This window comes from Platalea leucorodia (genome assembly GCF_965183815.1).
Source record: "Platalea leucorodia genome assembly, chromosome: 1".
Classification (NCBI taxonomy): Eukaryota; Metazoa; Chordata; class Aves; order Pelecaniformes; family Threskiornithidae; genus Platalea; species Platalea leucorodia.
Window position 1 is genome coordinate 168,016,894 of NC_138823.1, and position 24,315 is coordinate 168,041,208.

At 55.8% G+C, this 24,315-nt stretch overlaps 1 protein-coding gene across 2 annotated transcripts; it reads right to left on the reverse strand.

Annotated features, from left to right (window-relative positions):
* Window positions 1-1,898: 1,898 nt before the first annotated feature.
* ELP6 (elongator acetyltransferase complex subunit 6) lies at window positions 1,899-20,644 on the reverse strand. Of its 2 annotated transcripts, XM_082323668.1 has the most exons (7): window positions 20,538-20,644; window positions 14,915-14,993; window positions 13,236-13,306; window positions 6,584-6,714; window positions 4,607-4,799; window positions 3,079-3,225; window positions 1,899-2,557 (listed from the first exon to the last, which is right to left on the reverse strand). In XM_082323668.1, exons 1-7 carry the CDS (start codon window positions 20,589-20,591, stop codon window positions 2,429-2,431), a joined length of 804 nt encoding a protein of 267 aa, XP_082179794.1. In that variant the 5' UTR covers window positions 20,592-20,644; the 3' UTR covers window positions 1,899-2,428. The 2 variants fall into 2 exon arrangements, with proteins under 2 accessions (XP_082179794.1, XP_082179795.1); XM_082323669.1 differs by lacking the exons at window positions 13,236-13,306; window positions 20,538-20,644 and adding an exon at window positions 20,045-20,144.
* Window positions 20,645-24,315: the final 3,671 nt, after the last annotated feature.

Sequence of the window (24,315 nt, forward strand, 5' to 3'; positions counted from 1 at the left end):
CCGGGGCACGCCGAAATTCTGGGCCGAAGCCGCTGCTGTTGGGAAACAGCGTGCAGGCAGCACCATTGCGCAGTGCAGGGAAGAGCAGCTGCTTCGGAAGGGCCTTGGATCCCGGGGAAACGCACTGACTCCAAGCCCAGGGCAGCCTCTGGTTTCTCGCTTGGATGCAGGCATCGGTCAAGTGCAGAAGGAACTGGGCAAAAGCCACCAGCAACGTCGCACAGTCACCCTGCCGGTTCTGGAGGAGGGAGGCAGAGCCTTGGAGCAGGGATGTTTTGGGATCTCTCCAAGGGGAAGCTAATGATCCTGGTATTACCTCAATTATGCACCATTACGTGCCCGTTACAGGTGCATTTTAAGTAGCCGTAGTGCCTGCAGCTGCCTTCCCCAGCACCTGGTTGTCTCATCCTCCCTTTGCAGAGCGTGACCGGGCACTGTCCCCCGGGCGCTGCCACCACGCTGGGCTGCCGGCAGCGATGCTGGGCTCTGCCGCTTGCCCGGCTGGTGGCCAAGAAATGGGTTTTACCCCAGCAAGGCACAGCGGGCACCAGCCTGCAGGTGCGTGTGACACGGGAGGAGACCGAGCCGCCAGCCTGGGCAGGGTACAGTGCTGTGCACCCCCCAGCAGCGGTGCCAGGGCCGGACCAGGCACCATCAGCTACCAGGAACTTTTCCAAGATGCCCCAAGCTCTGTGCGCAGCTCGCAGGCGCTCGGGACCCCAAGCCGTGGCAGTGTCCCTGGCTCTGCCTCCGCACAGAGGTTGGACGGGGGTTTGGGCACAGTAAGCTCTGGACCCGGCTGCTTCCCAGCTGGCTGCTGGGCTGGGCTGGGCAGCGCGAGCACGGCCGGCACGCTGCGCTCAGGATCCGGCTGCCTGCCTGGGCCGTGCAGACGGGCAGCTCGGGGCTCACCCACCGAAGAGAATTTGGGCCCGTGATGCGCTGGGGCTTGGGTCAGGCCCAGCAGGCACCACCTGAGCCTGGAAGTTGGGAGGCTGGACTGGAGACACGACTCGGCACTGTCCTGGGCAGCACGGAGAGACCCACGGGTTACGTTCTGATACAGCAGGGTTGCGTGATCCTATAGCATATGCAGGGCCTTGTTCCCCCTCCCGAGTTCCTCGGCACTCGCCACAATCCCCAGAGCCTGCCCGGTCTCCCCGGGCTGCTATCGACAAGCAGCCACAGCCTCCAAGCGTGCCAGGGCTCCCCAAACTCAAGCCAAAGGGGACCGTTCCCAAACCCGCGGCAGGACGGGCCACTGAGCTGTGCAGCGTTTCTGCATGGAAGAAGCAGGAACGCGTCCCGCTGCCGGAGCTGTTACCCTGGCTCTGGAGCTGCACAGGACCTGGCAGGTTGCTCTCGTCTCTCACAAGCGTGCGGGACGTTGGTTATCTCCCGCTACAGCCAGAGCATCTACCAGGAGACCTCCGGGGCTGAGCTCTGCTCCGGGACTGCCCTCGCGTCTGTGGGGAGGGAGGGAGACCCAAAACCGTCTCCTCACCCAGGCTCGGGAAATGCCTCCCCCTCTGCCAAAGGAGCCTGTGGGGAGCGGTTCTCACACAGAGATCCATGGTTCCTTAATGACTGTACCCTTATCTAATTAAAATTAGTGATTATTAGCCCCCAATAATGCTTCAGTACAGGCAGGTCATAAGCGCTAGTAATGATTTGTGATTGGGGGGCAGTGGCTGAGACAGAGGCTTGTGTCCAAGCGTCTGTCTGTCACCCAAAGCCACGGACGAGCTTGGGAAGCCGCACGCTAAACAGACACACACGGGTGTGGGGGATTCACGTGAAAAGATGGAAAGTAACAAACCAAAGCGAGGAATCAACCGAGCAAGGCAGCCTTTAGGTCTTACAGCAGCAAGGTGTGGGACTACAGGTGTAGCTATAGATTTATTTTTTTTTTAATTCTGTGGAAGCTGGGAGTTGAGCAAATCTCTTTTGTGCCAGAGCTGGGAGAAAGGTAAGAATTACAACATGCTCCCAGACCATCCCTGCCTCCACCCGCTCTGTGTCATCTCGTTAAACGCCAGCGGGAGGGTGGGGTGATCCCTCCACGCAGCAGCGCCTGGCACTGCCGTGCCGTAACGCACCGGAAAAGGTGAGGCACGCCCAGCCCTTGGGGCACCCCCCTGCTTGCCTTTACACGCTCTAAGGGCTGTTCATGCCAGTTTTCGCTCTTCCTCTTGGCCTGCGTACGCTGGGAACGGGGTGGGAGGACAAAGGGATGCAGCAGGCTCCGGGCAGGCCAATCCCCTCGTTGGCATGCACTTCAACACGCGTTTGAGCTTCCCTCCTGGGTCAGTTTGCTGCACCGCTCCTGGAAGGCGCTGGTGAGGCAGCCGGGCTGGTTCGGTGGCACGTACCAGCCTCCCCGGCCTTGCCCCGCGTTGCTCTCTCAGCGCTGTACGGTATCGCAGCATCACAGGACTGCAGCTGACAGCCCCCTAGCGAAAAAGGTGACGTTCTTGTCCTGGATCTTATACTGGTAGATCTGGACGACATCCTGCTCTGCCGTCAGCTCCAAGGACACTCTCTTAATTATTTTAATCTGCAAAGGGAGAAGGAAGAGGAATATCATCCCTTTGGCCGCCCCAGTCACAGCATCCTCACCCCCGACGCCTCTCGTTGGCCTGCAGGGAAGGGAGACCACCGATAAAATCCCATCCTCCCCTTTGGTGGCAGCCCCAGATGAGAGCCCGGGCAGCAATGGGGCCCCAGCGACCCAGCTGCCCTCCCAGCCCAGAAGAGATCATCCAAGCCAGGCTGAGATCCTCCGACAGGAGAGTTTGGGGAAGCTTCCCAGGAACCAGATATTTTCCTTTGTGGCAGGATGTCCCTGAATATCACCGCAGAAGCGGAGTCGCAGCCGTAAGAGCCCGGGTGCTCCGGCAGATCCTGCCGACCGCAGCAAGGCCACTCGTTAGCCCTTAGCCATGCTGCAGACCAGGCTGGTCCTGGGCCGTCTCCCGCAGGGCAGACGGAGCGTTGTCTCACCTACCCTTGGGCCCGCAGGCAGTGCTGTAGGTGACATTAACACGTCCCACCTTTCCGTGCTCTCCCGTGCGTTACCTGCCCGTGAACATCCTTGCAGAAGCCGGTCGCCAGCCCCTCTACCCACAGGATCAGGTCGCTGTGATGACACAGGGAGTTCGCAACCAGTTCGTTTTCCTCGTCTTCTGAGTCCTCGTTGCTGTGAACCAGCACCACGATGTTCCCCTGGAAGGAGAGCGCCAGATAGCGATGAGCATTGAGAATTGGCTGATTCCCAATCCGCTCAGGGTAGGGAAGGAGAGAGCGCAACGGGAGCTTGCACAAACGCCCCGCTAACTAAGCTGCTTAGACATCCCCCAGCACGGCAGCTGGTTCTGAGCTGAAGTCCGCTGGGAAAATAAACATATACACATCTCTGAAACAGCTTGCTGTATATATAGTATATACCTACACACACACATATACATAATACGCAGCCTAAAAATACATCAAGCCTTTGTTACAAGACAGCTGTCGAGTTAAACCGGTCTGTCGGGCCCCACAAACGGCAACTCTCCGAGTGAATTCAGAACAGCTAAATAAAGACGTGGCCAAACGGTTGCAGCCAGAGCTGCGATGCTCGAACCTTCATAGCTCCCGCAAGAAGCAAAGAGCTCCCCAACGCAACACCAGCTCTATTAAAAATACATCCTGAGAGTCTCTGCCTCACCCCATGCAGGTCACCAAGGACTTAAAATAACACGAAATTCCCAATCAATTAAAATGTACTTTAAAGCTTCAGAACATCTTAGACAGAAATAGAAACGTGTTAGCGTGATTTATCGTCATTTTTAGCTGCTCTGGAGGTAAATATTCTCAGCAAGCAGAACATCCCCTGTCAGCATTTACAGCACAAACACCCTGGCACCATAGGAAGTGCAGGATAACAAAACCCGACACCGTCTCCCTTATTTCTCACTCAAGCAGAGAGAGAAGTGGCCGGGGTGGGGGACGCTGCAACGCAAATCGCAAAGGATGGAAGTGACTGTAACGATTTTTGGCCGTGATGCTCTCAGAAGTTAGCACATCGCTGGGGAGATCTTTGTAGAAGTGCTGCATCGTCACACGCCCCTAGAAACCAGCCGGCGCAACACACAGCAAGGCTGAAGATCGGTGGAAGCAGAGACTCGCGTTCCCTCGGAGCAGGCCTTCATCTCTGCCCCCTGCCAGACTCATCAGCCCCTCGCTACCCTCGTAACCCCTTTCCTTCCCTGCCCTCCCACACGCACACAAACATGGGTGTGGGTAGAGATCTCCGGAGAGCCAGGAGCTCTAAAGAAACAATATTTTACCCTTCGAAGCCCTGCTCGCACATCAGGGACAGAGAGAGCCCTTCTCTGGGCAGCACCTCCTGGGAAACCAGTTGCAAAGGACCCTACGCAGGAACTCCATGGACTGACAACTCCCTGAGGGTGGCCCTAGAGCAATGATTTTAACTTCGTGGACAGCCAACGCCTTCCAAAACCTCATCATGCACAGGTGGAAAAAGAAAAGAAAGCCAAGCTTTGCTCCAGAGGCTCTTTTGTACACGTAGCGTACGGGACGCAGCAAGCGGAGGGAGCAGTACCTTCAGCTGGGAGCACACCGCGACCCTGCAGTAGTGGATGAAGTCCAGCACCGCCACCGGCGTGGCGCCCAGGCTGAGCAGGACGCTGAGGTCGTCCACCAGCAGCACAGGGCCCTTCCAGGAGTCGCTGCCGGCAGGAGTCAGGGACGTCCGGACAAAGTCAAACAAGGCTTTGAGGTTGGAAGCGTCCTCACTGGAAGAGAAGGAGGAGGTCTCAAGGGGCTTGGCTCACGCGCACGTTGTCTGTGCCCCCTCCTCGCCCACTGCCCCAACGCAGGGAACGCCAGCCTGCGCCGTCTCTGCTGTCCCCACTGCTGTGACAGTCACCGGGTCCTACGCTTCCCTGCAGTCACTGCTCCTCTGCTCTGTGAAACCCTTGTGCCTGATCCAGGGATCACAGAATCACAGAAAGGTTTGGGTGGGAAGGGACCTCTCGAGGCCACCCAGTCCATCCCCCACCATGAGCAGGGACATCTACAGCCAGATCAGGGTGCTCAGAGCCCCGTCCAACCTGGCCTTGAGTGTTTCCAGGGATGGGGCATCTCCCACCTCTCTGGGCAACCTGGGCCACTGTCTCACCACTCTCATTGTAAAAAATTTATTCCTTATATCCAGTCTGAATCTCCCCTCTTTCAGTTTAAAACCATTCCCCCGTGTCCTGTCGTGCAGGCCCTGCTAAAAAGCCTGTCCCCCCCTTTCTTGTCGGCCCCCCTTAAGCACGGCAAGGCCGCAGTGAGGTCTCCCCGCAGCCCCCTCCTCCCCAGGCTGAGCACCCCCAGCTCTCAGCCTGCCCTCACAGCAGAGCTGGGCCACCCTCGGAGCATTTCGGTGGCCTCCCCTGGCCCCGCTCCCACAGCTCCATGTCCTTCCCGTGCTGAGGACCCCCGGGCTGGACGCGGGGCTCCAGGGGGTCTCCCCAGAGCGGGGCAGAGGGGCAGAATCCCCTCCCTCGCCCCGCTGCCCACGCTGCGGGGGATGCAGCCCAGGAGACGCTTGGCTTGCTGGGCTGCCAGCGCACATTGCCGGCCCGTGGCCAGCTTTCCATCCCCCAGCACCCCCAAGTCCTTCTCGGCAGGGCTGCTCTCCACCCCTCCATCCCTCCATCCCCCAGCCTGTGCTGACACCAGGGGTTGCCCCGACCCAGGTGCAGGACCCTGCCCTTGGCCTTGTTGAACCTCAAGAGGTTGGCATGGGCCCACTTCTTGAGCTTGTCCAGTGCTTAATCCTGCTGCACTCCATCAACACCCGCCCACCCAGACCCCAGGGGCTGCAGGGTCCCGTGGCACAGGGACCTCTGCCCTGGGTCTCACCAAAGGCCCATCCAGCCCAGCGCGAGTCTGAAACAGCGGGGAGCCGGGAGCACGCAGGAACAGGGCAAGTGCACAGCTGTCCTTGCTCAGACGCTGCCTGACCCAGAGGTGGTACCGTCCAATTTAACAGCCCTCAGCGCTTTTTTTTTTTCCTATCAAATCATCAGGGACATGGAGAAAGTGAAATGGGAATAAAAAGGAAAGCCAGCATGGTGAAAGCAGCACTGTTCTCTTGGATGAGAATAAATCTCAGAATAATTAAAAAAAAAAAAAAGGAACAAAAGTGCTTGGATGGAATTTTATTTGACACAAACATGTTGAGTGCTGAAATAAATTTTCTCTAGACCTATAACATGCTTGGCAAAGAGGATGGAGGCAGAAATTGCCCTGAAATGCTGGAGAAGGGGGACAGAATCCCTCTCCGAGCAGCAGGGAGAGACAGGGCAGGATGAGCACCGCAATGTGCACGGCGCTGGCACTTCACTCAGGTGTCGGGCTACCGAGTCCCCGGGCCCTGGAGGGAAGCCCAAAGGGAGCTGGGTCTCAGCTGCGCACTTCACTGCTGCTCTCGGTGTTGGCTGCAGTGGCAGGAGACACAAGGGGGGCAAACGCTCTGTGCGGGGGACCCTGCTGAGCCCCAGCAGAACCACCAACTGGTCAGGTTTACCTTAGAAACTGGAGAGGACTGGGCTGTCCTGACTGCTCCTCCTTCTCTCCAAACAAGAGCTCAAGGCAGGACTTGAGGCCTTCCAAGAAGACAAGCTGTCCCCGTTCTTTGGCAGCGGTCAGACTGACTCCCTCGAGAGAGGAAAACATTATGTTGCAGAGCGCACAGCTTTGGAGGAATGGTGCAAACAGAACCAAGCGGATCAACGGCTGATTTTTATCATCTTATCTAAATGTGCTAATGAAGTCAATGCCTCGGTGACAGGGGATGAAACAGGCGGTTCTGTTACACACGCTGGTGGACACATTCGCTCTCCTGTATTTTGCTCACCCCCTGTGAGCAATTCCTTCGCCCTCCCTTCTTGGGTGGCAAAAGCCTTTGGTTTTCACTATCTCCAAATCATCGCTGTGGCAATAACGACTCCCCGGCACAACCCACACACCTGAGCGAGGCGCGGCCCGGATCTGGAAAACGCCGTGGGCTGGGCAACCCGACGCCTGCACGACGCTCGGGAGAGAGCAGCGTGGCCGGGGCTCCCGTGGGAAGCAGCCTCAGCCCTGGCTCCCCTTCGGAGAAGGAGGAGGGACCGTGACAAACTGCCTGGGGCCACGGCTCACACTCAAGCCAAGGTTTCCAGCTCTCAGCCCTGCTTCACCATGAGGCCGACCTCAAGAGCCACGTGCTGGGCACGTCCAGCCCCGGCGGAGAAAGCCCTGGCAGGGTCGCAGCAGACGTGCAGAAGACCCCAGCTGGGGATCTGGCTCATGAACTCCTGTCTGATCCTCCTTCCTTTCATCGGGAAGGGTTACTTTTGCCAATCATTCCTCAGCTTACTGGTAACTGCATCAGTCCACCCTTCAGGAGAAAAATTTAGTACCTGTTACCAACACGATCATACAAAGATATTTCGTGCACGCTATCTTCAAACCTCGGCCAAACCGTGCATTTCCCAGCAGCAAGAAGCGCAAATTTGCCCGCTCTCCAGTGCGGGTTGCTTCCCATATTTCACAACACAACTGTAATTTCTTAAAATGGAACCAAGGAGCATTAATGCAAAGATTCGCAGCATCTTGGCAGCCTGGAAATAGGGCTGTTGTGCAACGCAGCAGGTAGGTGGAGAAGATGGCGAGATAGACAGTTTACAAAGAGTTCAGGAAGGTTTAGCTCAATGCAGTATTGCTTGACAGGCAGAACTGGTGAGCCAGAGGCCAGGAACCAGAAACAAGGATCCTGAGAAAGCAGTTCCCATATCCCCTGAGAGGAGACATCCCTTCGGGATGCTGCAAGATTTTGCATCCTCCACTCCTGCTCAGCCACCCTCTTTGGTCAGGAACAGAGGCGAGTCCTAGGGCAGGAGCCCTTACCTTAAGCCAGGACTGGCTTCTGCCTGGCCGCTGGAAGAGGCACACCCCGGCAGCGCTGGTGCTTTTGACCAGGAACTTTTTAAGCATCACAAAAAATACAGATTTTTACTTCTTTCCTAAGCCATCACGCTGGGAGCTGCAGGACACTTGAGCACAGAGTCTGTTTGAGTCGCCCAGCAAGGGGAAGGCTCGTAGCAGCTCTTCCTCCAGGACCTCGAGCACTGAACAGAGCGCCGTGCTTGGCACTGCCCCAACACCTTCTTCTGAAAAGGCCTTGGAGGTTTTCCAAGCGTTTCCCAGTCCTCACGACGCTCCGGGAGCCCCCGCGCTCTCTTTGCTCGCACGGGAGAGGGAGATGCAGCAAAGCTATGTGTCCACTTCTGCCTCCTGCTTTCTGCCCTTTCTTTTCACCTGCTCAACCTTCCTGTTATTCTGACACGAAAATGTAAGTGCCAACATTTCACACCCCCTTTCTCTTCTATTTATTTAAAAAAAAATAAAATTATAAAGCCACATCTTAAGCATCTGATCAATGAGACGATCCCTACGAGGGCCCAGTGGCTTTGTGAGCATGGCATTTCCCCAGGAAGACCTCCAGAGAGAAGGTCTGGGTAGATATGGAAGAGGTCCTTTCCAAGAAGATTAACCCTGAGCTCCTGCGAGGCTTATCAGTTGCCACACGTTCAGTGCTAATGAGAGGAAAGACAGATTTCCAGTGCTTTTCCTCCCAGTTGGAAGGCGAGGGGGAGAGATCCGTTCATCAGGGCTGCTGCCAGAAAACGCTGTCTACGGCAATTAGAAAATGGATCAGAGGCAACGTCCTCCATCACAGCCAGGGGATACAAGCATCCTTGACTGGCAGAGGTTACTCGGGGGAAAAGGCCGTCTGACGCATGCCCACCTCAGACCCAGTTTCTAAATCAGCCCTGAGCTTGCCCTTCTCTTTCCTGGCCTTCCACACGGGAAGGGAGGAGGGAGGAAAGCGGTCCCACTGGCCAGGCAAACCCGGGGACGGAGAGCCTCGGGCACGGCACCAGCCAGCACTTTTGGACACACTCCCTTTGTTTTCAAGCGCCCTCTCAATAAATAGCACTAACCAGCAAGTGTTGCAGCACACTCTTGCCTCATCTAATCCACGTTGTCTCCTCTCTTTTCCCCTTCTCCCAGGCAAGCCAGGAGCAGCAATTCCCACAAATGAGACTCGTGGGGCCCTTCGCTCTCCCTGCCCTACCTCCCGCCGAGCCCAGCAGAGGCTGATGTGGGCTGCAGGCAGAGGGATTTGGCTTTTGCAGGTGATACTTGCTCACTAAAACCGTGCCAGAAAGCAGGGCAGGAATGGAGCGCTAAGGGAAGCCTCTTGGGCAACTGCAAGCACACACCATGGAAAAATTTCTGGCCAAGGACAGAACCACCTTTATGTGGCAGGCCAGGAGCGGGGAACGGCCAGCAAATACCTGACGTGCCATAAAGCGGGGCTGGGTTGCAGGGCAGTCCCACAAACCTCATCCCCTGGTGAATTTTTGGAGCCCACAGGACTCGGCACTTGCTGAAATGCTTTGCTACAGCAGTGGCTAAATTCACGATTAACGTCAATAATTCAGAAAATTACTTTAACTTCGCTTCAGCCATTTCTTCCTGCACGCACAAACCCTCTATACTTCAGATCAGCAAGAAAACAGTGTCCCCTCTTTAAAATACCCAGCAGCTTAGTGCCGTTACACCAGGGCCTGCCTGGATGACAGAGAGAAGGGCCACAGCACACGAAGGCGGCAGGCAGGGGCAGCGTGCTTGTGGGTCAGACCAGGAATTCGATCCCCTCCATGCCACGATGTTCCTGGGCGGACCCGACAAGCCCAGTTTCATTTTCCAGCTGGGGAACCAGGTCCCAGAGAGGCAGCGTTGGATGGAGACCCGGACTCACCCCGCTGCAGTCATCTGCCACAGCAAACCTCTGCCTTTCTCCCAGCTAGCAGCCCGCCTGGTGTAACCTCTGGAAGCAGCCCAGGAAGCACCAGGAAAGCTCGGAGACGGTGGAAAAAGTGCTCAAAATGGCCACCTGCCCGAGTGCCACAGACACTACACACGTCCCTGCTGCAGAGCACCCAAACAGCGTGCATTACCAGCCCTGAAAGCTGTCATTATCTCACAGCGCTGCGCTCCATTATCGCTGGGAGCACGCAGACATTATCTCTGGCAATCTGTCATTTATCGATCAAGCCCAGAAATGCTTCTGAAACAGCAGCTCGGCGTGACTGGGGCTGCGAGCTCCACAACGGAGCACAATTGTTCTCGTCCGTCCGGGATGCTGCCAGCCGGGCCTGCCAGCAGCGACATCCCTTCGCACCAGCACCGCCGCTCACCGCTGGCCGTTTCATAAGGGAAAGCAAAATATTTGCAGGAGAAAACTAGTAATGGAGCGTGCGAGGCAGCTGTCGTAACTCAAACAGCGAATGCGGCCGTGGTACAAAGTGCGACGCTCTGCCATCAGGCAACCGGCCAAGGTCTCTTCTCTCGCACCGCTACCTGCAGGGGAAAGCAGAGGTGACCAGGCGATGTCCTGTGGGGACAGAGGAGCCAGGCAAGAGGGAGACCAAATGGGAACAAATATGTTTTTGCTTTAAAACAAAACAAACATTGTACAAATAACGGTGGGAACACCAATATGGCAAGCTGCCCTGGTAGCCTTGCTACGGCCCAGCATGTTCTCTACAAGGTCATGACAAATAACATTAACTGTCCCTTAAAATTAAGTGCAGATCCTCATGAAAAGAGCAGGATTTGCAGAAAAGAAGTGTGAAGCCAGTATTGCAGAGCCAGCACAGGCACAAAAATCCCGGGAAGCTTTTTCCTGCAGGTAAAAATACATCACTGCATTTAGCTAGCGTGTAAGGAACCGGTTCTGGACTGGTAAGACCTGGCAACACTGCGAGGAAGCAGCGCGTAAGGTATGCACTTCTTCAACTACGTAACTATGTATAAATATTCAGTATATCACCATACATCAGGTGCTACAAGGACCAGATCCACAAAACACGGCTGTAAAGGCAGTATAATACGAGCCTGGCTCCAGGACCCTTCCTCCCAGGCCTGGCACCACCCCGCTCCCAGCAGAAACAGGAGCATCACTAAGTTAAGAAGCTTTTCCAACCGCAGTCTTTCCCAAGTACGTAATCTCCTGCTAGGAATGATTATGCACGGGAGATTTAACCCGTGGATGGGATAACAACGCAGGTGGCTGCCCACGGGCCAGATTCTTCCAAGCAGCTCCCGGAGGAACTACGGCCTGACTCCTGCAACTCTGCCGGCCAACAGAGCGCCAGCAGCTGGTCCTGGGCTCCCCGCCGAGGACGAGGGGGTGGGAAGGGAGCGGCCGGTCGTTTGGGGAAGCTCACCTAACCGCAGCACGACGCAGCTCAGGGTACTGCCTGAAACGGGGCTTTGCTGCAGCCACGTAAATGACATCCCGGCTGGTCTCCAGTAGAGATCTACAGCAGCAAATTCTTAAGCAAGTCTAAGAGTGGAACTACCCTGCCAAAACCCACCTTTACTGAGCCTGATGTATTCATTTAGGCAAAGAAGGATTAAAGCAAAAGACGAGATCTTATGGAAACTCAGACAGATATAAATAACTGATGTTACGACCTCCAACCCCGCAGAGCTTAGGAAGAATTCACAACAACCGACCGCACGGGCACTTGTGAAGTTATAATGTAAGACTGACTCAGACATGAAACCATCGGGACAGGGAGAGCTCATCGCCGCGGGCAAATGTAATCGCTTCTCTGAACTCCCCTGAGCAAACCGTATTGTTGTTCTTATCACCTCCCTTCACGTCAGTAACCTTTCTGTTGAAGCATCAGGCAGCAAATCATTTCGATCTGCATTGCACGTGCGCTCCAGCTAATCCTCGTGTTCTCTCCCTTCTCAGACTCTCCCAGGAGGGAGATGACAACAGCACCTATTAAAAGCAGACGCACAAGCTGCACACCGGGGAATTTCGCCACATTAGGAAACACACCAACAAACACGACTCTGCTTTTAGAGCAGGCAAGGATCCCATATTTAACAGCTGAATCTCCTAACTACACCGGTTGCTGTGCCCCGTTTTGTGTCCCGCTTAGCAAGTTCCCCCCAAGATTTCCCCCTCTCTGCAACGCGAAGGCCAGAACTATTCAGTGCTCGCAGAGGCTGGTTTGCTCAGCAATGGGAATTTGCTCTGCAGGGGAATCGCATGCTGAGTATCTGACAGAGTTAAAGCTCCACGTGGAAACACTTCGTTTGCTCAGTTCATTTTATTTAACTTAGGTCTGAGCTCTCAGACCATTGATCTCCTTTTAAAAGACAAAAACGGAGCACTAAATAAAAGACAGTTTAGCAAGCACCAAAACTCAACCCACATTTACGGTGGGGAACACACCGTGATTGCGACACCTGGTTCTTCAACACCTGAAAGTCTTTAAAAGCAGCAGCACCGCTGGGATTCCCAGCGGAACCAGAGGAGGGAGGACCAGCGCAAGCCCTCATCCCTTCGGCCCTGGGAGGTCACCTGGACTTCACAACCAAGAGATCCAGTTTAAAGCCAGAGCTCAGACTGGTTTGCTGACACCGGGAATGACTTTGTTTCTCCGTTTCCTCGTTTCAGGGTACACACAATCCTTGCCTGACTCACCCCGGGAAGGAAATCCGTAAGAACGTACTCGGCGCTTGTGGCTCCTCGGACGCTTCAAACTGATGGCTTGGCCTGGAGGCCAGAAGAGGCACAGAGGTGTCCTTCTGAATCTACAGGTGGTTCAGCCCAAAGCACTTCATCGCAACGTAACCACAGGACAGAAGACAAAGCCACCTCGGGACCTCCTGTGCCGAACAGCCAGTGCACCCAGCAGGCGTACAGAGAGCCCGGAGGGACACAGGCACCACAGGACTTTTCTCCCCAGAACGCTAATGAAGCTACATCTACCAGTCTGGGCCTGTCTGGGGAACGCTGATCTCTGGAAAACATTTCTAAGCACAAAGAAAGCAAGCAGCTGTTCAGCGCTCTGCCCTCTCCGGCGCAGAGCCTCGTGGGCTCCTTGCAGAGAGCCCTGTAGCCAGGTTTTTGCCCTATATCACATCCCTTCTCCAGCGAGAAGTGCTCTCCATCCCCTGCCGCAGGAGCGCCAATCCTGACTGTCCCCATCAAGATCGGGAAACGTTTGCTCACATGCAATTCCTGTTCCCCGTTCTCATTCCTTTCCACCCAACAGAAACTACCCGGACCTGTAATTATTAACCTACGCCAAGAGACTTACCAGCTTCTGCGCTACGATGTTATAGTGACTGAAGGACTGGAGCAGGGCCACAAAGCAAACCTTACAGCCAGCTGGGTGAGAAGACAAAAAGACACATTATCATTTCAATTTTGTGAGCTGCCATTATCAAAGCACATAAATCACAGCAGCCAGGCTACAAATCTGTCTGGAAAGGCCTTGAAGTGAGACAGGCCTAGGCAGCCCCTCGCTTGCTCGTGGCTGGGTTTTCAATTTTCACCTTTCTAGAGGATTTCCACATTAGGGAACAACGTTAGTCAGTTTAAAAAGAAAGGGAAAGAACAAGAAAAAGATGACATAAAAAAGTAGGAGGCCCTTTTTCTGTCTCTTGCCATCCTGCCCTGGGATCTCCTGGCACAGCTTGCTGGTACTTCTGCAAGGAGGCCAACGGCCGACCGTGACACGAACTGCTGAAACCACCAACGTGCCAAAAATCCCTGTTTTGGCTCTCGTAGGGCAAGTGACCTTGACTGGAAAAAACACGCAGAACAAGCCAGTTTGAGAAAGACGCCTCACTAAAATGTGATTTTGGAACACCCAGCACGTGACAACCTGGCCTCGTGGTTTGGGTATGAACAAAATCAGTGTATTTGTTTCTCCCTGCCAGAGAGCAGGACGTGGATTTCAAGTGGAACAAGCCAGTGGCCCCAGCTGAGCCGTCACTGACCCTCAGGAGCTCCCAAAGGTTTTGAGCACCAAGCGGGTACTTGGACAACACGGGGGTGCCACAGACAGCGTACGCTGGCAGCCGGGTCCCCGGGTGGACATGAGAAGGTGACAGCAAGCGCACCTGCCTTGAGGCGCAATCCCAATCCCAAAGGGCTTCCCAACCACAAGGGACAGCGAGACTTTTCCCAGGCAGATGGGCAGCTCCCTGCAGCGACTCCCAGCACCTGCAGGTCAGCAGAGCCATGCAGGGACGCGGGCAGGGCTGTCCCTTTGAACCGTTCACACTCTTACTAACCTGCTCTCCACGGGCTTTCCTGCAGTTTGACTCTGTTCAATTAAGTAAAACCAATTTTTAAAAATGAAGTAAAACCATAGCTGAGGCAGTGGCGGTTACGGGGGGCAGGATGCGCTCAGCCCCGCCACCTGCACAGCTCTCTGAGCTAAATTTCAAGTCTGATGGGTACCAGATTCGCTGGGCTGGAAAGCAGCAAGCTTGCTTTGCCAGCAGAACGCTGGAGGAGCCCATGAGCCCAGCGCCTGCTCTGCAGGGGCTGGCAGGTTACTCACAGGTGAAACTGTTAGCAGAAAAGCAATTAGGCAACTTGCCAGGCTCTTTGTTTGTTTCTTTACTCACCACCAGCTTATCTATTTGTTAGTTGTTCCTGATATTCTTAATTACATTATAAAACACATAGCTAGTGAAGGAATTGCAGTCAACACCTCACTGTCAGATGCCCATGTGATTTACAACGTTCACTGCACTAATGATGAAACAAGGCATACAGACATGGGATGTACCCGAGGACATAGAGCAAGGCCTAAGAACAAGTCAGGATGGGGATCCATAAATCCTGACCCCAAAGCCTTGCGCTAATCCGAGGATGCCTCACAAAACCAGCCTCTGCTCACACAGCAACACGTTCTGCTGAAGGAACCTCCAAGGAGCAGGCAAAGGCAAACCCTTGCCTTGGCAAGTCCTGCTGCTGACATACCTCTGAGGTAGAAGGAGAGGAAATGGTGCACCAGGAAGCTGCCGTCTGTTCTGGTGTCTCGCAGCAGCGTGAACTTACCCTGAAAAAGAAGCAGCAAAATAACTTAACAGAGGAAGATGAGGGCATAAACTGCTCCCGGTTCCATCTTAGTAGACAAGATGTCTGCTCAGGCTAGGGAAAACTCTGCAGGTGTTAGTCAGAGAAAGAATCACACAATGGTTTGGGATGGGAGGGACCTTCCAAGGCCACCCAGTCCATCCCCCTGCCATGGGCAGGGACATCTTCAACCAGATCAGGGTGCTCAGAGCCCCGTCCAGCCTGGCCTTGAGTGTTTCCAGGGATGGGGCATCGACCACCTCTCTGGGCAACCTGGGCCAGTGTCTCACCACCCTCATTGTGAAAATTTTTTTTTCACAATCTCCCCTCTTTTAGTTTAAAACCATCCCCCCTTGTCCTATCGCTACAGGCCCTGCTAAAAAGCCTGTCCCCCCCTTTCTTGTCGGCCCCCCTTAAGCACGGCAAGGCCGCAGTGAGGTCTCCCCGCAGCCCCCTCCTCCCCAGGCTGAGCACCCCCAGCTCTCAGCCTGCCCTCGCAGCAGAGCTGGGCCACCCTCGGAGCATTTCGGTGGCCTCCCCTGGCCCCGCTCCCACAGCTCCATGTCCTTCCCGTGCTGAGGACCCCCGAGCTGGACGCGGGGCTCCAGGGGGTCTCCCCAGAGCGGGGCAGAGGGGCAGAATCCCCTCCCTCGCCCCGCTGCCCACGCTGCGGGGGATGCAGCCCAGGAGACGCTTGGCTTGCTGGGCGGCCAGCACACATTGCCGGCCCGTGGCCAGCTTTCCATCCCCCAGCACCCCAAGTCCTTCTCGGCAGGGCTGCTCTCCACCCCTCCATCCCCCAGCCTGTGCTGACACCGGGGGCTGCCCCCACCCAGGGGCAGGACCCTGCCCTTGGCCTTGTTGACCCCATGAGGGTCACCCAGGCCCCCCTCTCCAGCCGGCCCAGGTCCCTCTGGATGCCACCCCGTCCCTCAGGCGTGTGAACTGCACCGCTCAGTTCGGTGCCATCTGCAAACCTGCTGAGGGTGCACTCGATCCCACTGTCTGTGTCACTGATGAAGGTATTGAACAGCGCTGGCCCCAGTATGGACCCCTGAGGGACACCATTCATCTCTGAAGAAGTGGACAAGCAGCGCTCCAGCCACCCATCCCTTTACAAAGGGATGCCAGCGCCTCCTCCGGACACAGCCCGTGGGGAGGCATCCGAAAATGCTGAGTTGGCTTCTTTCTGAAAGACGTGCCCGCCAGCTGAAAGCCCTTGCGCCAGACTGAGACCCCAGCTGGGCCCCCACGCTCTGTGCCCACCAAGAGCCACCTCCTCCCATGGAAACACCCGGCTGCTGCAGAGGACACCAACGAGCAGCGCTGCGCTTTCCAGCGCCGGCACATCCAGAGCACACACGTATTCGTGCCCCTGGTGCCGGACACCATCGTCACGGGTGCTTGTGAGCAATTTCCACCTCCCAGCTTTGTCCCCCTCTCCTCCAATTCGCAGTCATCTTCCGTCTACTCCAAGTGGCACAGATGGCAGGGGGACAACAGCCACCCACTCTGTTCCCAGCCCATTCTCCCACTGCCGTGGCCAGCGCCACCCGTGCGCTTAAAATGGCAGCCCTGCTACAGCTGCTGCTTCTGCTGTCCCCACGCAGCCCTCCTTGCCCCCTGTTCCAGGCTTACCTCAACTGTACCACGTTCAGAGCAGAAAACCTTGTGATCAAAATATGTGTACTGGAGCAGAGCGCTCTGCACAAAGTATATATCTTGTTTTGATCACGCAGGAAATTAATTCCGTTCATCAGTGCGTGCTTGTTATCAGTCCCAGTCTCATCAAGGCATTTGTTTCCATTAAAACCTTAGTCAAGATGTCTCTTTAATCAATACAAATCATAGAAGGGCTGTTTTTAATCACAAAGAACTTATCAATGCATTTTTTTTCCATCTATTAGAAGAAAAAAAAAAAAGCCCTTTGCGGCAACAAGGAATCTACCCATAGGCAATTCACAGGCCATCTATCAGAGTTAACTCCCCGATGCCTACAACGTGTTCTAAAGCGGTGCTAATGGAACGGCAAATATTGAACACGTCTGCAGGGAATGCAAAGCAGAAGCCAGGGCAGAGAAGTGCTGCTCTGCCTCAGCCAGAGAAATCTCCTTCCCACCCCCAAAGAAAATGGTTATGCCTCTGTGGCCACTACAATAACAGGAGGCACCACGCCAGTGAGCATCTCACCGAGACGTGTCCTCCGCGGCTAAGCCTGGAGGAGTCTCTGGGTTCAAACAGCACAAGCTCCAACATTCAGCGGTTTATCTTCTGCATGACTCCATCCCCTTCAACCCCCCCTCTTCCCCGCAATGTCCCCCTGCAACAGCAGGCTGAACGCCACCCCGAGTCCCCTCCCTCGCCTGCCAGCTCTCGAACGGCTCTCTCCTTTGCTCCCACATACGCCACGCAGAACGCGGCAGGGTGTCATCGTTCAGAGCATACATTATTCCGCTTCTTCAAACCTTCCAGTTCCCAACCCTTAAATCCTGCCAACCCTCGCTTCGCTGTCACGCTGCAGCTGCTTAGATAGCACTCAAAACTCTTCATTTCTGACACCGAGATGCCCAGATAGGCTGAGGTGGAAATGTCCAAATTGTGCATCTCCAGAGGCAGCAGCTGCACCAAAGCACAGCTGGTGGCAGGGAGGAAGGCAACAGCTCTGGGAAGCTCCAGCATCCTGCTTGTGGCCACAGAACTGCCCCGAAGCCTTTACCAACTCCAGAGCACTGGCCACAAATACAGGAATTCTCCTGCTGAGGAGCCGGTAAGTCCTGGCCGCGCCACCAGGACCGTGTTTGCTGGCGTGCAGAAACCCCACAGCCCCCGATTTGCCACCACCGAAGCCGCGGTCTGATTCTCTTCCCCCTTCTGCACATCCTCAAGCCCAAAGACGCTGCTGGGGATGAAGCACTTCCAAAGGCAAGGCCTTCTTGTAGCACCTTCTCCATCCGCCTGCCCCAGCCCGTTCCCTCCACGCTCTGCTTTCACGCTCTTTCCACCTGCAGGCTACAAGGCAGAAGCTGCAGCTACTTGTTAGAAACTGCCAAAATCCCTTGGCAGGGCAGCAGCGGGTGTCACGAGCATTCAGCAGTGACATGTCAGATACACCCACGCGGGCGGCAGCTCCATCCACCTACCAGCCCTGCAGTGAAGGCATTTGTCAGCACTCTGAAAACGGCACAAGCCAACCGTGGAGATGCAGAATTGGGATGGCAGAGATGGGAGGGAGAGATTTGCAAAGAGCTGATGCTTTTTAAGCACAGCGGGAGACCCATTTCCAGCCAGCCTTGGCCAGATATCTCGGCACACCCCACGGACCGTGCCTTGGCCAGATATCTCGGCACACCCCACGGACCGTGCCTCCCAAGGGGAAGAGCCCGGCTCCAGACTGCACGGCTCTGCGCAGCAATCGGTGACGCTCAGCGGTGCAGAGGGGGACTTGCAAACCAAGAATACTCATCATTTACCACCGGGTTAGTCCACATCGCAGCGTATGAACTTAATCTTCCACCTCCGGCATCAGAGAACACCGCTTGTTCTGCAGCCAGCCGTATGCTGGGGCTACACTACTGCCAGACACCGCGACGAAGAGGAACCTGGAGCGTGCGGTGGGAGGTCCAAGTCCCTGGCTGATGGGAGAGGAACAGCCGACACAAATCCGAGGCAATTCCTCACACAGAGGAGCCTTTGATTCAGCTCCTCTGTCAGGTCCTGCCTGTGCCACCAAGTCAAAACCCAGGATCTCGAGGCCAAATCTCTTTTGGGTTTTGCTCTGCAGAATTTCCTGATCACATCAAGGTCAGCCCCCCATCTCCGAAACCAGGCTTTTGGATGACAGCGTCCCCACTCGTCCCACAGCTCCACCATCAAACCCACCTTAGAGCACAGGCTCTGCTCTGCCAACACTCGAACTCCACCAAGGGCTCCTCGCTTAGCATTTCACATGCGTTAAAATCCCAGTCATCAACCCACGGGAGCCACGGGGACTTGGGAACTTACACAGCCTCAGATCCTCAGAGAATCACAGGTGGTTTGGGTGGGAAGGGACATTTCCAGGCCATCCAGTCCCACCCCACGCCATGGGCAGGGACATCTTCAACCAGATCAGGGTGCTCAGAGCCCCGTCCAGCCTGGCCTTCAATGTTTCCAGGGGTGGGGCATCGACCACCTCTCTGGGCAACCTGGGCCACTGTCTCACCACCCTCAGCACAAACAATTTCTTCCTTATATCCAGTCTGAATCTCCCCTCTTTCAGTTTAAAACCATTCCCCCGTGTCCTATCGCTACAGGCCCTGCTAAAAAGCCTGTCCCCCCCTTTCTTGTCGGCCCCCCTTAAGCACGGCAAGGCCGCAGTGAGGTCTCCCCGCAGCCGCCTCCTCCCCAGGCTGAGCACCCCCAGCTCTCAGCCTGGCCTCACAGCAGAGCTGGGCCACCCTCGGAGCATTTCGGTGGCCTCCCCTGGCCCCGCTCCCACAGCTCCATGTCCTTCCCGTGCTGAGGACCCCCGAGCTGGACGCGGGGCTCCAGGGGGTCTCCCCAGAGCGGGGCAGAGGGGCAGAATCCCCTCCCTCGCCCCGCTGCCCACGCTGCGGGGGATGCAGCCCAGGAGACGCTTGGCTTGCTGGGCTGCCAGCGCACATTGCCGGCTCACACCTTCAGTCTATCCTTTACAGAGAGCGACACCGCTACCACTGAGCCTCAGCCACCAACCTCTACCAGGTTTGCTTGGAGCCTCGGGGGCCCAACCTCTATCCAGCAGCGCTCTCTTGGCTTTTACCCGGTGTTTTTTCCCCTGCAGACCAGCCCTGCCCCGCTCCGGGCAGGCAGACAAGGAATTACCTCACCGGCATTTTCCAGCCCAGGGACAAAGCCGCCCTACTCACGTTGTAAGCTCTACAAGGAGAGAAGGGGGGAAACTCAGACTTACTAATTAAGTTATCACCTCAAACATGCTTTTATTATCTCAGCTAGTATCTATCAGGGACAACATGCAGTAATGTGCAACACACGTGTATTTTATTAACTTTTTACCTGAAGCACTTCATGGCTGTTACGCAGGGCGAGGGTGTTTAGTTACAGCGTGGCTTCATTAGCACAAAAACTGCATGGATGAACTTAGTGGCCTAACGGAAGAGAAACCTCTAGAACACACCACAGGGCCGGGAGGAGCGCTGGGTAGCGGGTTTTGCCCCTACTTTTGCCGCTATTCCCGGCACGGCAGCGACCACGCACCGCCACAGCACCCGAGGGCTGCGGGGACAGGGCCCGGCCCCTGCGTTAGCGGCGGGGAGCCAAGGCCGGGCGAAGGGAAGGGCCCTGAGGCGGTTAACCACCCCCGGAGAGGCCGAGGCTGCCGCCATGCCGCCCTCCCGCCGCCTCAGGAAGCCCCGCCCCTCCCGGCATGCACCGCGCGGCTCCCAGCGGGCCGCGCTCGCCCGGACTACAGCTCCCAGCAGGCCCCGCGCGGGCCTCCACTGCCGCTGCCACGGCGGCCCCTCTCCCTCCCTGCCGCCCGCCCTCTCACCGTCTCCGGCCGCTGCGGCGAGGCGCCCAGCAGCTCGTTCAGCTCCGCGAACATGGCGGCCGCCCGCCGCTGCCGTGACCCGGTGGCTTCCGCACCGGGGCGGAGGCCGTGAGGCCCCGCGCATGCGCTGAGCGGAAGCGCACAGCGCCGCCTGCTGGCGGGGCGGAGGGTTCGCCTCAGCCCGCACTTTCCCGCTCCCCTCAGGGCCCGGGGCAACCTCGGGGCTCGGCCCGGCTCGCCCGGCCCCAGCCGGAGCCCCGGAACGGGCCCCGGGCATCCCTGGGGACGGCTTCACCGCCGCCCCGGGCAGCCTGTGCCGCTGCGGCTGGGGCTCAGCGCCGCGGCCGCCCCCGCCGGCCATGCGGCCCGGTGCGGGGGGCGAGCACCGTCGCCGGTCACCCTCACCCTGGTGCCCACCGGGGCCTTCCCTGCCGGGGGTCTTCGGTTGGGCAGCCCCCAGCCCCTGCCGGTGCTTTGGGTTCATCCTGCTGCAGGACTTGGCCTGTCCCACGGTTGAGCTCCATGAGGATCCTGTCAGCCCAGCCTGGCCAGGGCCCCGCACAGCGGCAGCACCCTCCATCCCCATCGTTAATGAAGGTGCTAAATGGGACTGGATCCCAGTACCGACCACCAGTGACCGGCCTCCGGCTGGGCTTCGTGGCACCAGTCACCACCCTGGTCCCCAGTCCAGAGGTTCCCCCTGTGCTAGCTGCGGGTGCCTGGGTTTATATGGCAGATGCAACATGCCACAGGACAGGGGGATATTTGGGAGGGGTCTACTATTCCCTTAATCCCATTATGCTGTTAGCACATTTGAGCACTGCTGAGCATTAATTTGGCACTCTCAAAGAACGAGCCGCAGCAGTTCCCGCCTAGCAGCTGAGGAGGAACAGTGAATTTACAGCCTGTAACCACAAAAATCCACATTATTTAGTGTTATTTTTGCCCGTGTGCCTGAGTTTGCATTTTTTGGCACTGAATTCACCTTTCCATTTCATTGCCCCGTCTAAGCTTTTGTAACTGATGTTCATAATTTAGACGAGGATTGCTCGGCTGAGAGGAGACGTACCGGAGCCCTGGATGTGCCAAGGGGCCCCGAGAGAAGATGCACCAGCCTCGCGCTGTCTCATCCGCTGCGAGCATTAGGGGGCATCAAACGATGCTAATAAATGGCAAGTGCTGAGCAAGAGAGAAGGCGCCTGTGTAGTTCAGCGTGGGGCTCTTCAGAACCGCGAATTATCACTGCTGAAGGTTTCTGTGAGTTGAGGAGGGTGAATCGACAGGAGAAGGGGACAAGTCCATGGAAGGGAGATCTCCTGAGGGCCACCACCGGCTCGGGAAGTCCCCGAGCTGCCGATTACTGGGGCCCGGGAGAAGAGCGGTGGGAACACAAGCCGTGCTTGCCTTGGCCTTGGTCTTCCCTCGCCTTCGGGCTAGGACAACTTGTAGAAAAGACGGTGGGCTGTATGGATATTTGGTTGAGCCACTGCAGCTGTTCTTCTCTCTGTATTTCCTATGTTCGTATGTGTATGAGCTGTAAAATTTATCATCCCGTTCTCCCTCCCTTCTTCAGAGTACTTAGGAATATTCTGGTGAGCCAGGTCCCAGGCCGAACCCTGAGATATCCCGTCTGTAATCTCTCTTCCTTGCAGAAACCGATCATTTGTGTCAGCCCTTTGCTTCCTCTCTTTTAACCAGTTACTTAGCTGTGAAAGGACTTCCTCCCTTACCCTTTGATGGCTTCATTTCTGTAAAAGCTTTAGCTGAAAGCTTCTTTAAAAGTCCAAATCGCTTTGCTTTTGTTTTCCTACCCTTTCACAGAGCTGGGAACCTGGGTCTGGTCTCAGGGAGTCCAGTAACCGGCTAAGTCCCTGCCCTGTGTTGGTGCAGCCAGAGCCTTAATTCCTTCGCTGCCCTTTGAAATAGTCTGGCTCCTGGCCTCCTGGTTCACATGGTTTGTCTGCAGAGCCCCGCTCCGCAGCACGGACGACAGCAAAGGGAGTTCACAGACGGAGAAGGACCCGGAGACGTTCCTACCTGCGAGCTCTCTGTAGGGCTGCATTTGTATGCTGGCAAATATGCCGTTTGCAGACCACCTTTTGTCTGCGCTGTCGCATTTCTCTCTCTGTAGCACTTTCCTTCCAGCTCGTTCAGGAGCTGCAGAGCCCTAAATGCCTTGTAAATGAAATGTAAAATCCTCTCTTTTTCTCTTTGCAGTGGGAAGGGGACCAAAACCGCATGCAAAGTACAGCTGCATCTCTCAAAACACCTCTTGTCCTTCTTAATATATTCCTTCTCACATTTCATGACTTGTTACTGCGCGGCGGCAGTGAGAATTTTGCTGTTAAAACTGTTGCCCCTTCCCTCCCATCTGCTCCGTGCTTATTTGCAGTATTTACAATGCAGCAAACCTTGTCAGTATTGCATAGTGGAGCCATATGGCATCCATAGGTAACAATGCTGCTTACGATTAAGCTCCTCTGCTATGTCAGACCGGTGGGTAAAAAGCAATTTATGACCAAGAGTAGAAAAAACCCAACTGAACAAATCAAAACAATTAATCTTGTGGTGTTTGAGGTAATTCCCAAGAGCACGGCAGGGAAGGTTAACTAAAAGCACTGGGCTTCTTGATGCGAGCGTGTGGAAAACTATTTTTAGGGAGAAGGCACTTGGATTTACCTCCTTTGATTATCCGTTTCTGGCGACAGCGATGCCTGCGTTCCTTATGGCTGAGCTATCTGGGATATTCCCGTCCCTTTGGATTTTAATGCACAAATCAAATGACACCGCAGCAAAAGGAGCGTACCAAAGTGGGAGGGTTTTCTTGTCCTCGGATAACTCCGTTGTTGCTGATACAATGCTAAATGCTTTAGTAATGCTTTCAGTCATAAAAGATCATTAGTGCTTTGGGGCCAGAGAAGGTTAATAAGAGAGCAGATGTTGGGCTGAGTCAATGGCCGGCTAAGAAAAGAAGCGGGCAAGTTGTCCCTTTAACTCAGCTTGTGTTCGGGGGATAAATTCAGCCCGCTCAATGCTCGGGCCCTGACATGGCAAAAAGCAGCTGGAAGGAATAATGGATGAGCTGAACCAGGTGCCGAATTTCTCTGAAGAAATGCAAGAGCCAGACTTTGAAAAGGATTTCTAAGCCGGCGGGTCCCTCCCCGTGACAGCCAGGGGAAGAAGGGCGGCCGGAGCCCGGCGCGAGAGGCAGGGCTGTTCTCTTCTGCTGCCTGCTCCTGCCATTGTCGCTGCTGCTCAAACACGTCCCTGCCGTAACCTCCGTCCTCACCCCTCTGCCGTTAACAGCGGCTCTTTTCTACAGGAAAACTGGTTTCTTCTTGTCACGCTAGCAATGCCGACATCTGACTTATTTTTTCCCAGCTTGTCTACGCTTTGCAAACGAGCAGCAAACACCAGAGCTGGTTATGCACAACTCCCGATCTCGAACATCGCTGCCCGTGGTTGTGTTTGGACCCGCTTTTGGCAGCCAGCGGGTCTCCCCGGTGCCACACTGTTATCACACTGGTATCACGCTGGTCGGCATGGGACCTCACCGTCTTCCTCAGGAACTGGCTCAGAAACGCAGAGGGCAAAGTAGCCAAGTAGCAGCCAGGGAGCCAGGAGCGTTGGCTTCCACCTTCCTGTCTCTTTTAGCTTGGCAGCGGTTGGGAAAAGTGCTGCTGAAACAGAACCCACAGGTATTTATGAACCCTCTAGCTGGGATTCCCCGAGGCCGCAGATCGCAGAATCGCAGAATAGTTTGGGTTGGGCTGTAGGG